General features: G+C 37.8%; 1 protein-coding gene across 1 annotated transcript in view; it reads right to left on the reverse strand.

The window, feature by feature from the left end:
• Nucleotides 1–1,471: 1,471 nt before the first annotated feature.
• acvr2ba (activin A receptor type 2Ba) overlaps nt 1,472–11,950 on the reverse strand; it is a 55,381-nt gene continuing 44,902 nt past the window's right edge. Inside the window, exons 7-11 of the mRNA XM_084398458.1 lie at nt 11,797–11,945; nt 10,929–11,043; nt 10,003–10,141; nt 9,130–9,260; nt 1,472–8,078 (exon numbers count right to left, since the gene is read on the reverse strand). Coding sequence (XP_084254584.1) covers nt 7,905–8,078; nt 9,130–9,260; nt 10,003–10,141; nt 10,929–11,043; nt 11,797–11,945 — 708 coding nt within the window. The 3' untranslated portion in view covers nt 1,472–7,904. The remainder of the gene's footprint in view (nt 8,079–9,129; nt 9,261–10,002; nt 10,142–10,928; nt 11,044–11,796; nt 11,946–11,950) is intronic.

Below are 11,950 nucleotides of genomic sequence, written 5' to 3' on the forward strand. Positions count from 1 at the left end.
TTTTTTCTCTACCAGTCGGGGTGTCGTTGTTTCACACTGGGCAAATTCTACATTCATACTGGTTTATTCTGGCACCAATGCGGAGGAGAAACAACCACAGCCCGACATCTAGATCTACTCCAAACTCTGATACTGAGTCTAAAATTACCACAGTAAAAAGGAACAATGATTCACTGCAAATTAAAGAACTATGTTACAATGATCGTTCAAGAAAATCCTCCGTTCGGTACGGCAATACGATGGATGTCGATTTCACCAGGGCATTTGATAGAGATAAAACTTTGACATACTCTTCAGTCCAAAAGAGGGATTTTACAGCAACAAGCTCCACTCTCTCTATACATCTCGTCTTATACAGATTTGTTTAGTATATTTATGTTAAAATCAGTAGTACAAGCCATGTCTGTTCTACAGTTTCAGCTACAATAGTGAAAGATAACCTACAACATGTACAGTTCACATATTCTGGTAAAGAAACAGCATTGCAAACATCAGCCTTGACAAACTCCTCTCGCCTCATGTTCCTGCGCACATCTACACGGTCTGGGGTCAAGATTCAACTTAAGGCAAAGGGAGAAAAAAAAACAAAAAAAAAAAACTTTTTTTTTTTAATCAAATTAAAATGAAATGAAAATATTTACAACTGACTTTATAAATAAAGATGAAATATTTTAAAATAGAAAAAAATAAAATAAAAAATAAAACATTGACAACTTACTTTAAAAATAAAAATAAAATATTTTTTTCTAAAGAAATAAAAATAGAAAAAATTTAATAAAATGTTTAAGGCTGACTATGAAAAATAAAATATTCTATAATAAAAAACAAAATGTAAAAGTTAATACAAATAAAATAAAATGTTATATATTTTTATTTTTTAGAAATTCATCTGGATATATATAGCCTATATATATATATATATATATATATATATATATATATATATATATATATATATATCCAGATGAATTTCTAAAAAATATAAATAAATTAACAAATAAATAAAAAATATTAACAGCTGAGTTTGACACCGTTTGTTTATTACCGTATACTGTCATTTTTTAACAGATAACTCATAGATCATTTTCAAGTCAAATATAATTATTAATGTAGTTGTTTGAGTTTTGACATCTGTAGGGCGTCAGGAAACATGGAGGAAAGAGCTTGTGGAGTTTGTCAAGGGTTTGTTTCATCATCATCATCATCATCATCATCATCGTCACACCAGTACAAAAGAGGTTTGTGATTCGCGTTTCGTTCGTGTCACGAATGTCCAGCTAAGCAACACTGATTCACATGAGTTCTGAGGTATCGGCTTCCTGAAAACCTGGACCAAAGATTTGCATCCAGAGTTACAGCTGGTCACTTTTAGAGTTTCATATTTGATATATCTATATAGATTTTTTCCCCATATATATTTTCTATAGCTTTTTCTGCAAAAGGTAGAACAGAAAGTGTTAGGTGGAAGAGAGAGAGAGAGAGAGAGAGAGAGAGAGAGAGAGAGAGAGAGAGAGAGAGAGAGAGAGAGAGAGAGAGAGAGAGAGAGACATGATGAACACACAGCAGCGGTCGCTTCAGTAATCGTCAGAAAACACAGGCACATGAGAGTCGCTCCTGATATCACGTATGAATCACGTCAAGCCGTCTTTGCGCTCACAAACCAGCGGGAATCTCGACCGCATCTGCACCGAAACTCAACCAAACCTTTCCTGGGAAAACCCTCCAAACATACGGCCAGTTTAAAAGGGAAATCTCACAAAACAAAACAAAAAAACACATCCAGATCATATTTATAATACTATAATATAATATATATATATTTATATTAGGGCTGTCGATTTAACGCGAAATGTGATATTGATTTTATTTCAACAGTTCAATAAATAAGAAGTTCATTTTGTGTTGTTTTACATGCAATATTGTCTGTTTTTGCTCAATTTGTCCAACGAAAATATAAAGCCAGAGTAGAACTGTTGTTTCGTTTCCGAATGAATCAGCGTTTTGAGCTAATCAATCGGGAGAACCAATGATTCAATGACTCATTCACAAAGAGAGTCATTTACTTCATTCCTGAGTGAATCAGCCGTTTGAACGAATCAAATGAATCAATGACTCACTTATTTAGACATTTACTACGACCCACTGGCAGTTTTAGTTTCTTATAGAGTTTCACTTACTCATATTTTGGGGATAGTTTGCCCAAAATTAAAATTCTGTTTATTAACATTTACTGTCGTTTTAAACCTTTCTTTCTTTTGCGGAACATAAAGAAGATTTTGAATAACGTTGGTAACAAACCTGTTTTGTTCTGTAAATATATCCAAAAACCAATTAAGATGCAGCACCGTGTAATTAATTCGATTTAAAATTTAAATCACTTGACAGCCCTAATACACACAAACACACACGTTATTATTTACTGTAAAAAATTATATATATTTATTAGTCAATAATTTTGCATCGTAGTATTAAAGGCACACTATGTAAGTTTTCGCCACTAGAGGGCGTTTATTCAAAACAAAGGCGAGGCTTGATGACGCCTTGATTTCGAGGAACCATGGGATTTGCTGTTTCTCCTCTACAGCCGGTGGAGATTACGACGGGACTCGGGCAGAAATCATATTCATGGATGATCGGTAATGTATTAAAGATTTATTAACGTTAGCGGATGCTAATGAGAGATGACGACACACGACTCGAGAGCAGTGGAGCTTTTATTATCCCGCATATGTGGGATAACGCAGCGCTGTTTTATCATGTTAAAGCCCTATTCGGACGGGATTAACTTCGCAAGGGTAGATGGAGTAATGTAATTTCACCACAGGATGTCAGTAATATTAATGGCCAATTCGCACGGGATAAGAGATCTCAGCAAAACTAGCAGTGGGAGAGTAACTCGATTTACACACCGCCGTCACTCCTGTCGTATTACGTTGCTTCCTGATATCACGTGCGCAAACACATATAACCTATATATATATATATATATAAAACAGTTATGTCCGGTCGAATGATGTATTAACTTCAGATTGGATTGTGTTGGTAATAGGCACTTACCTAACACTAAAAGTTATTTCGTGCCTCTAACAAGTGCGTTCGATCTTCTCTCTGATCTGAATGGTGTGTGTGAAACACTTGAGTTTTGCCACAGACTCGTTCCAGCGACTAGAACGCAACTGATGCTTTTTCAAGCGTCTCCATACCGCGGAAAACTACTTTTAAACAGGAAATGACGAAATATTTACCGGTACGTACATATTTACAGCGGGTCTACTCACACGGGATCAGTATTACCTGAGGTCATTTTTCCGGACCTTTTTACTGAATGTAAAAGTCGCCGTAATCTTCACTGACATTGTCCGTCATGTTCACTGAGATGCACATTCAGACGGGACTAAAATAACAGAGAAGCTCTGGGAATTATTACTTTACTCTCCATGTTAAACTAGTCCCGTCCAAATAGGGCTTGAAATGAATAGGCGTGATGAAAGTTGTTATAATGCTACTATATGAGACACTTGTTGCACACTAGCAAACTCGATATTAGCCATGGAAAAACTCGCGGTAAATCAACAAAACGAGATTTAAACAAAAAGACTAACTGTGTTGACCTGTATAACAATGATTAGCTTTCTGTCGATGAATATATCCAAACTGTTGCTCAACCTGTCTAATAAAACATAATATATTAAAGCTCTTTGGTGTTTCCATGGTTTCTACTAAATAAAACCGGAAATCGAGGGTAACGCGGGTATGATGTCATTGATAGGCGACGCGTATTTCTCTGGATTTAACGTTCTTAGAAACATTTGGGATAATGCAAGTACACAAGTCGACAAAATATTTAACATTGTTCTAGTGGTTTTTGGATCTTTTGAAGACCAAAAATCTTACATGGTGTGCCTTTAATTATCCTAAAAATAGGCTTCTAAAATAGCCAATTAAAATATAATTTTGTACTTTTCCCCCCCTCTTGGTTCTGGTGTGAAATGCTTCTTAAGTGTCATGAGATAGAAAAGTATTTGGAGGCTGAGGATCATGTGTAATTGGCACAGCAGCGGAGGAGAGAAACACTGGACTGTCTTTAGTGCATAATGAAGCGTGGAAGTGTATTGCATAAATCACAATCTCTCACGGTCGAGTTTAAAAATCACCCACAATATGATGCATAAAACAAAGAGACGCCTCGAATACAGGCTGGCAACAGAAAATCGACATTCACAGATAATAAAATCTGGCTTTTCTAAGCTATAAAGACACTTGTAATCACAATCAACAAATGTTCAAATGAATCAAAGCCTTTGGTTATCCTCACGCAGAAGGAATTTGGCTACATATCGTATGTTATTCCCAACGAAACGAGGTCAGTTGATTGAAACGCCACGAAGGCATGCGATGTGATCGAACAGCATTTATCATGATTTTGGTAGTTCGCCTGATGTGGATATCCATATATCAATGCCCAAAGTTCAGTCTGCACAGACTATTGCTGGAGATATTGCTTGCTACATCGTCTGAGCCAGTTGGAAACTCACAACCATCCGAACTTTCCCGGTTAACCTGAAGAAAATGCAGTTTCCTGAAAGTATCGATGTCTGAGATGGAAAGCCGATGCACGTCAACTAAAGCGAACCAAGCGATCCACTGGGAAACGCGCTACTTTGGCACTTTCGGATTCGTAACGTGCCAGAAATTGGCAAGAGCTTGGAAAACAAAATGGACGTCGCCAACCAGAAAACACTATGAAATCACTCACAACGAAGTATTACGAAACACGCCAGGCCGTGAGAGCAAAGACGGATCTCCTGTTAGTAAATATTAGATATACGCCACCATAAAAGAAAATTTAAAGCTGGGCTTGAGAGGAAGTCGAAGCAACCGCTGCAGTGCATCATTGGAGCAGAAATGGCACAGACGGTCGGGACACCAAACCTTTATTTGGCCCTGAAATAAAAGCTCCATCTTTGCGAATTCGCCGCATAAATTTGGCCGAGATCATTTGGTAAGCAGAGGGTTCACAGTCAATCCTTAATTTAACAAGTTCAATTTGGTCCCTCGTACGTAACGTCGTACGAGGGGTGCGTAAAAAATTGTGCAAGTAAAAACGGGGCAGTTTTTTTTTTTTGGGAGAAGCGCCAAAAGTTATAAGGTTCAATGTCCCGTGAAGTAAGAGAAAGGAAGAATAATGCCCTGTTTGACTGATCGGCACGATTCTACAACTGTATACAGCTATTTACATCATGGGTTTCTCTCATTTATACAACACAACTTGGTAGCACTTCTTTAAAGATTTGACTTTTTTTTTTTTTTGTAATTTTTGTTTGTTTTACTTCTCCAAAACGTCTTCCCTAATCATAAAAGTCAACTTACATCAAAATATACTTACTACAAGTCAACACAACTAACAAAATATATATAACAGAAGTCAAACACGTAGAAAATCTGAGGTATTTCTGGTCTGAGGTGGTCTGTGGTTTATGAACAATATCTTTAATGCTTTTTTTTTGTTTTTTTTTTGTCCTTTCATAACTAATTTTGTATTGTTTCGAGTTGCGCTCTTTCGTCTCGGAAGCCTTTTGAATGTCTGGTGACGCGCGGTTGCATCTGAGAAAACTTTACTGAGAAGATACGGGACATTTCTTTCATCCGAGCAGCAGCACTGTGGAAATTCACTCTTGAATTATGGCATATGGAAATGTGGATCACCGTCTGCCACTTTTAAGACAAAATAAATATTATTCTTGTGTTTCTTTTTTTTTCTTTTTTTTTTTCTTTGCTAATTAGTTAAACGCCACCTATAGTTTGACGTTCTCAAATCTGCAGCCCCAAACTGAAGTCTGAATGTCGCCAGAGGTCGGAGGTCAGATCTCAGATTTGGTCCCTGTTAGAAAGAGGTAATGCATGAAGGGACCCGAGCAAAGCACACGAAACAAAACACTTCGTGGGTGAAGCGCACAAGACCGGGTCATATTTCACACTCAAGTCAAAAAAAAAAAAAAAAAAAAAATTGGAAATCATATTTTGCTTTACCCTATATATTTTTATATATGTTGCATTATTTTTACAACTATAAAGCACATTTTCTGCCAGATTTTTTTTTTCAACTATTCTAATTTATAGATTATTGCAGTATTCATTGGATTATTTTTTATTTATTAAAATACATTTATATTACAGTAATACGAATCTACTTAAAAAACAACATTGAAAACAATGATACTTTTTGTTTCTTTTTTTAAAAATCCTGATGCATTATGGTCAAGATAATTTGGATAGTTTTCAAATTCAAATTTCAAACAAGTGCAAATTATTATATTGCAGTAATAAGAATTTAATAAAAATCAACAATACGTTTAATGAGAATTACCACAAAAAGAAAATCTGGATGAAATCTGTTCAAGATAATTGGGGGTAAAACATCATTTAATTATTTGTTGGACTACCTGTATTGATTTTATTCATTAAAACAAGCGTATAGATTATTAAATTACAGTAATAAGAATCTACTTAGAACGATGAGAATTATATAAAAAAACAAAACAAATAAAATCTGGATCTGGATCCATTACTTTTATGAGAATTTGGGGGAAAACACAGTTTTATACATTAAATTTTTCTTAATTAAAATCACTGTATTACAGTAATAAAATCAACATTGAGAAAAATGAAAAACACCGTAAATAATCCGGACGCATAAAAACGGTCAAAGTTGAATGAGAGAAAATGTGCTTAATTGTCATAAAAAATAAATAAATCTTAATGCTTTTAAAAAGGCGTAGTTTTAATTCATGAAAAAATTTAATTTGATTTTTTAATTTGGGTTTTGAGGTAAAATGTGACCCAGAATTTCTATACCGTGCGAGTCCTTCACTCCAAAACACACTGCATTATTACAAGAGAAACTAGACAGGAAAAACAAACACTTTTTATGATCTTTTTTTCTCTTTTTCAACAAACTCTCAGCACACACACACACACACACACACACACACACACGCACACACGGTCTTGCATGTTTCGTGTAGGTAATTAGTGTTAAATTCATCAGGGCACCGTTATACTAGTCTCTGTCCTATAATGGTGTGGGAAAGGCAGTCATGGACCCTTGACACTGGATACCTGAGAAAGATTCCCGTACCAAACTAAACGCTCTCATGACCTCCGAGATTTCCACATGCAAGCCAGCGAGAGATTTCACTCATATCCACTCAATAAAACCCCCAACCAACCTTTTCACAGTCACCAACTTCAACAGCATGAAGAAAAGAAAAAAAAAAAAAAAAAAAAGAAAAAGAAAGAAAGAAAGAAATTAGTCCAGTTGCGTTTTCCGTGTTCTTTAACACCCGTTAGTTCCGTAAAAGACACGTTTTCCGTAATTTCGAATAGCACACTTTCGGAAGAGAGAGAGAGAGAGAGAGAGAGAGAGAGAGAGAGAGAGAGAGAGAGAGAGAGAGAGAGAGAGAAATAAAAAGGTAGATCCCGCGAGGAGGTTGAATTGCGCCTGTAACAGTCATGATGATCCTCGCAGGTTTTGCAGCACTGTTGAATGATCCGACACAGCGAAGATGAAGCCGTCATGTATCGGTTGCTTTTCACAGACGATCCTGTCCGACGGACGGAACAGAACGGGAAAAAAAAGAAAAAAAAAAGAGGAGAAAAACCAAGTGAAATGTTGAGGTACCTGCAGCCGGTCAGCATTCATTTGTCGGCACCTGAATGCGCGTTGTGTTTTTAAAAATCTTTCGCGTTTTTGCTCTAATGATAAAAATACAGTAGAGAAGTGTGCTGGTAGTTACTGATCCGATCAGAAAAATAAAAATAATAATAATAATAATAATAATAATAAAGTTAAAAAAACGTTGTGATAAAATAGCAGCTGCTTGAATGTGTTTTGCGGTCGAGTTTCAGATGCTGGACTCGTTGGTGACCGAGCTCATGGACAGAAGACAGTCTGAGGTAGAAGAGCTGGAGATCCGCTGGATCTGAGAGAGACGCTCCTCTACACAGCCGGCGGAGAGACGAGCCTCGGCGTCGTGATCCCAGCACTCCTCGATCGACTCGCACATCTGAGCCAGACCCTGAGCGCACACACACACACACACACACAACACAGGGGTGTTAACATTGCAGCACTGAGAACATCATCTGCTCTGTAGAAGACTTCTGAGGAATTATTACACCTTTATTGATAAACCTGATGCATGATTTGCACTCACAAACACACTCACAAACAGAAACACACACACACACACACACACACACACACACACACACACACACACACACACACACAGGGGTGTTAACATCGCAGCACTGAGAACATCTGCTCTGTAGAAGACTTCTGAGGAATTATTACACCTTTATTGATAAACCTGATGCATGATTTGCACTCACAAACACACTCACAAACAGAAACACACACACACACACACACACACACAGGGGTGTTAACATCGCAGCACTGAGAACATCTGTTCTGTAGAAGACTTTGAAGAATTATTACACCTTTATTGATAAACCTGATGCATAATGTTATGTTTTTATGTGCGTTTACTCTGGATTTAAAAGTGAAGTTTATCTTTTTAGTTCTTTTCACTTTGTTGGTATTTATTTTTGAAAGAATTATATGATAATTACTCTATGTATGGATGGATGGATGGATGGACACACATATATACATGGAGGGCCAAATTACTCAAATATTTCAACATTAGTTTAATTTAAGTACGTTACTAAATACATAATTACATTTGTAATAAAAAAATTAATAAAAAGCACATTTATTCATTTTTTTGGTGATCTAATATTTAATTGAATGATTTTTAGGTTTTAATCAAAAATGTGCTTATGTATTTATCAATTTATTTAAATGACATAGCATAAAATGTATTTAATTTCGAGTAGTTTGACCCTCCATGCACATACAGAGACACACACACACAAACAGACATCCACAAACACACACACATATACATATATAAAGAACTTTTATATATGCTTGTGTGTTCTCCAGAGAGAAACAGCATTAACACACACACACACACACACTTACCGAATGCTTGTGTATTCCACAGAGAGAGAAACAGCATGAACACACACACACACACACACACACACACACACACTCACCGAATGCTTGAGCCAGCAGTCTTTAAACGCCGGCCGCATCTTTTTATGCACCACCACATCCTGAAGATCCTCCAGCGACGGATGCTGGCCGATCTCCTCCTCAAACGGCAGCATGTACTCGTCTACAGGACCTGAAGGAGCACACCCACATGATATACAGTCAAACCTACACTTATTCAGACACCTTCAACATTTCTCACATTATCACAGTTTATTCGCTATAGTTTAGAAAATGGTACTAAAATATGAGCAGAACTCAGAGTTATGAACTCAGCTGATATTTGACTGGTTTTGTCCGTCCTTCTGTTAGACTGTCTCACACATGAATTATGTTGAATATCTGTCAGCTGTTAAATTTAACTACACAATTAGATAATACCAGTTTAGCTCAACCAATCACCAAGCAATGCTTCATTTTGTTCAGTCTGTGTGTAAAAAGAGCATTAGCAATTAAAGACAAAACACTTCAGCAGAACATGATCAGCTCAAAGTGTCCAAATCATTTTTGCTCCCAAATTTGTATAAATGTCACTGGTAGTCGCTGAATGAAGAATTTTTGGGTATGATATGTCACAGTTTACTTTATTTTGTTCTCCTCACTTACCGAAATTAACTACAGTGTCCTGATCACACTAGCAAAAAACCATGGAACAGTGCAAGAAAAAGCCAAGTCTTTAAAGTAGGCGGAGCTTAGAGGCTCAGAACCGACTCTGATTGGTCAAGTGTGATGGTTACACTTATTGACAATGAACTTTGTCGTCATTGCTGGCAAGCAATTTTTAAAATACATTTTTATGGATTCTCTTATGTTACAGAACATTATTTTATATTAATTTTAAGGCAAGACAGTTCAGTGTGTGTGAATGTTCTCACCATCAGAGGCTTTGCATCGGGACACCAGCTCCCACAGCACCAGCCCCATGGCATACATGTCTATCCTCAGAAACGCATCCCGCTGGAAGTTAATCGCTCCCTCCAGAACCTCCGGCGCCATGTACCGCCGCGTGCCAACCTGAGGGATTCAAACACGATCAACTTCACAGGAGGAGCAGTTTATGATTTTGTTTTTGGAGTCTCCTACGACAGGTTTACATGCATCCAAGGTCAAAAACACTTTCATTTTCTCATAATATCCACTGCAGCATCAGCTCTTTTCTCACAGCGTCTGAAACGGTTCGTTTGAAGATTCAGTCTCTCTAAACCCCGCCTCTCTGAGAGCTGCTCTGCTCTGATTGGTCTGTTGTGATTGGTCTACTCTGCTCTGATTGGTCAGATGGCCCAGTCTGTTGTGATTGCTCGACCGCTTACAGCTCATGTCAGAAAGCAAACGCTCATGATCATATCTGAGTCTCAGCTCTTGATCACAGTGATACGAACAGTAACGATGGCGTGGGTTTTACCGTATCAATCTCATCAAAGTGGATTTGCTTTGTCAGCAGAAAACAGCGTCTTCTCGACACGAACAACACGAACCAAACTCTTCCAGTCTCAGATAAACTACAGTGTTTGAGGGGCAAAGAGACGCTGTTCGCCGGCAGCCAATGAAAACCATAGACTGGCATTATGCTAATGAGTTACAAACCTACGTAGATTCGAACAGGAAGTAAGACTGGAATTAGACGACTCGCTTCAGGCAGTTCAGGATCGATTCTTAGTTTTGGGAGACGATAACTTTATCTTTGAAACTTTGCAGACCTTTAACCTTCACAAACAGATTTATTACACACTACATGAAAGACAATATCCCAAAAAAGCATAATAGGGACGACTCTTAACGCCTATAAGCAGAAGCGTCTCACCTGACCGTGTGTGTCTCCCGGTGGTTTACCGGGCTCAAACCGAACCGCTAACCCAAAGTCCCCGACGACAGCTGTGAGATCGGTCTTCAGCATCACATTTTTACTCTTGAAGTCTCTGTGGAAGATGTTAGGATTATAATGAGCTATTTAAGATCAGAATCTTTATTGTCATTGTATGCACACAGTAGTACACATCAACGAAATGGAGATTGCAGCTCTAAAGAAGACGCATAAAACAATAAGTAATGAAAATTAAACAATATAAATATCATTTAAAGGAACACGCAGACTTTTTGGGACTTTATCTTATTCACCGTATCCCCCAGAGTTAGATAAGTCCATACATACCCTTTTCATCTCCGTGCGTGCCGTAACTCTGTCTGACGCACCCACCGCTAGCCTAGCTTAGCACAAAGACTGGAGGTAAACGGCTCCAGCTAGCATACTGTGACAATAAGTGACTAAATAACGCCAACATTTTCCTATTTACATGTTGTGATGTGTATGGTCACAGCGTCTACAGATAACAAGGTCACATGAGACACAGCCATCTTCTAACCGTATACAGACTGGGAACTATATTCTCAGAAGACGAAGCACTGCTACTTGGGCGGAGTGATTTTTCACTTGATTTGTAGTCTTTGTGCTAAGCTAGGCTAGCGGTGGGTGCGTCAAGGGTGTGTGTGGACTTATCTAACTCTGGGGGATACGGTGAATAAGATAAAGTCCCAAAAAGTCAGCGTGTTCCTTTAACAATACACAATATAAACAGAAGTCCTTAAGAGAGGAAACTTCATAATAGAGGATTATACTTGTATTAATAAAACATGTCTCTGTGTTCTTCATAAGAGCTGGGAGTTAAACTCACCTGTGTGCAATCGCAGGTTTAGGACCTTCTCCTTTATACCGCGGGACGTCCTCATGAAGGTACGCCAGACCACAGGCCATCGTTCCTGCGATGTGACACATATCGTTCCAGCTCAACGCGTTCCCCTTCAGATAGTCCGTCAGCGAACCCTGAC

Source organism: Rutilus rutilus (genome assembly GCF_951802725.1).
Source record: "Rutilus rutilus genome assembly, chromosome: 24".
Lineage (NCBI taxonomy): Eukaryota > Metazoa > Chordata > Actinopteri > Cypriniformes > Leuciscidae > Rutilus > Rutilus rutilus.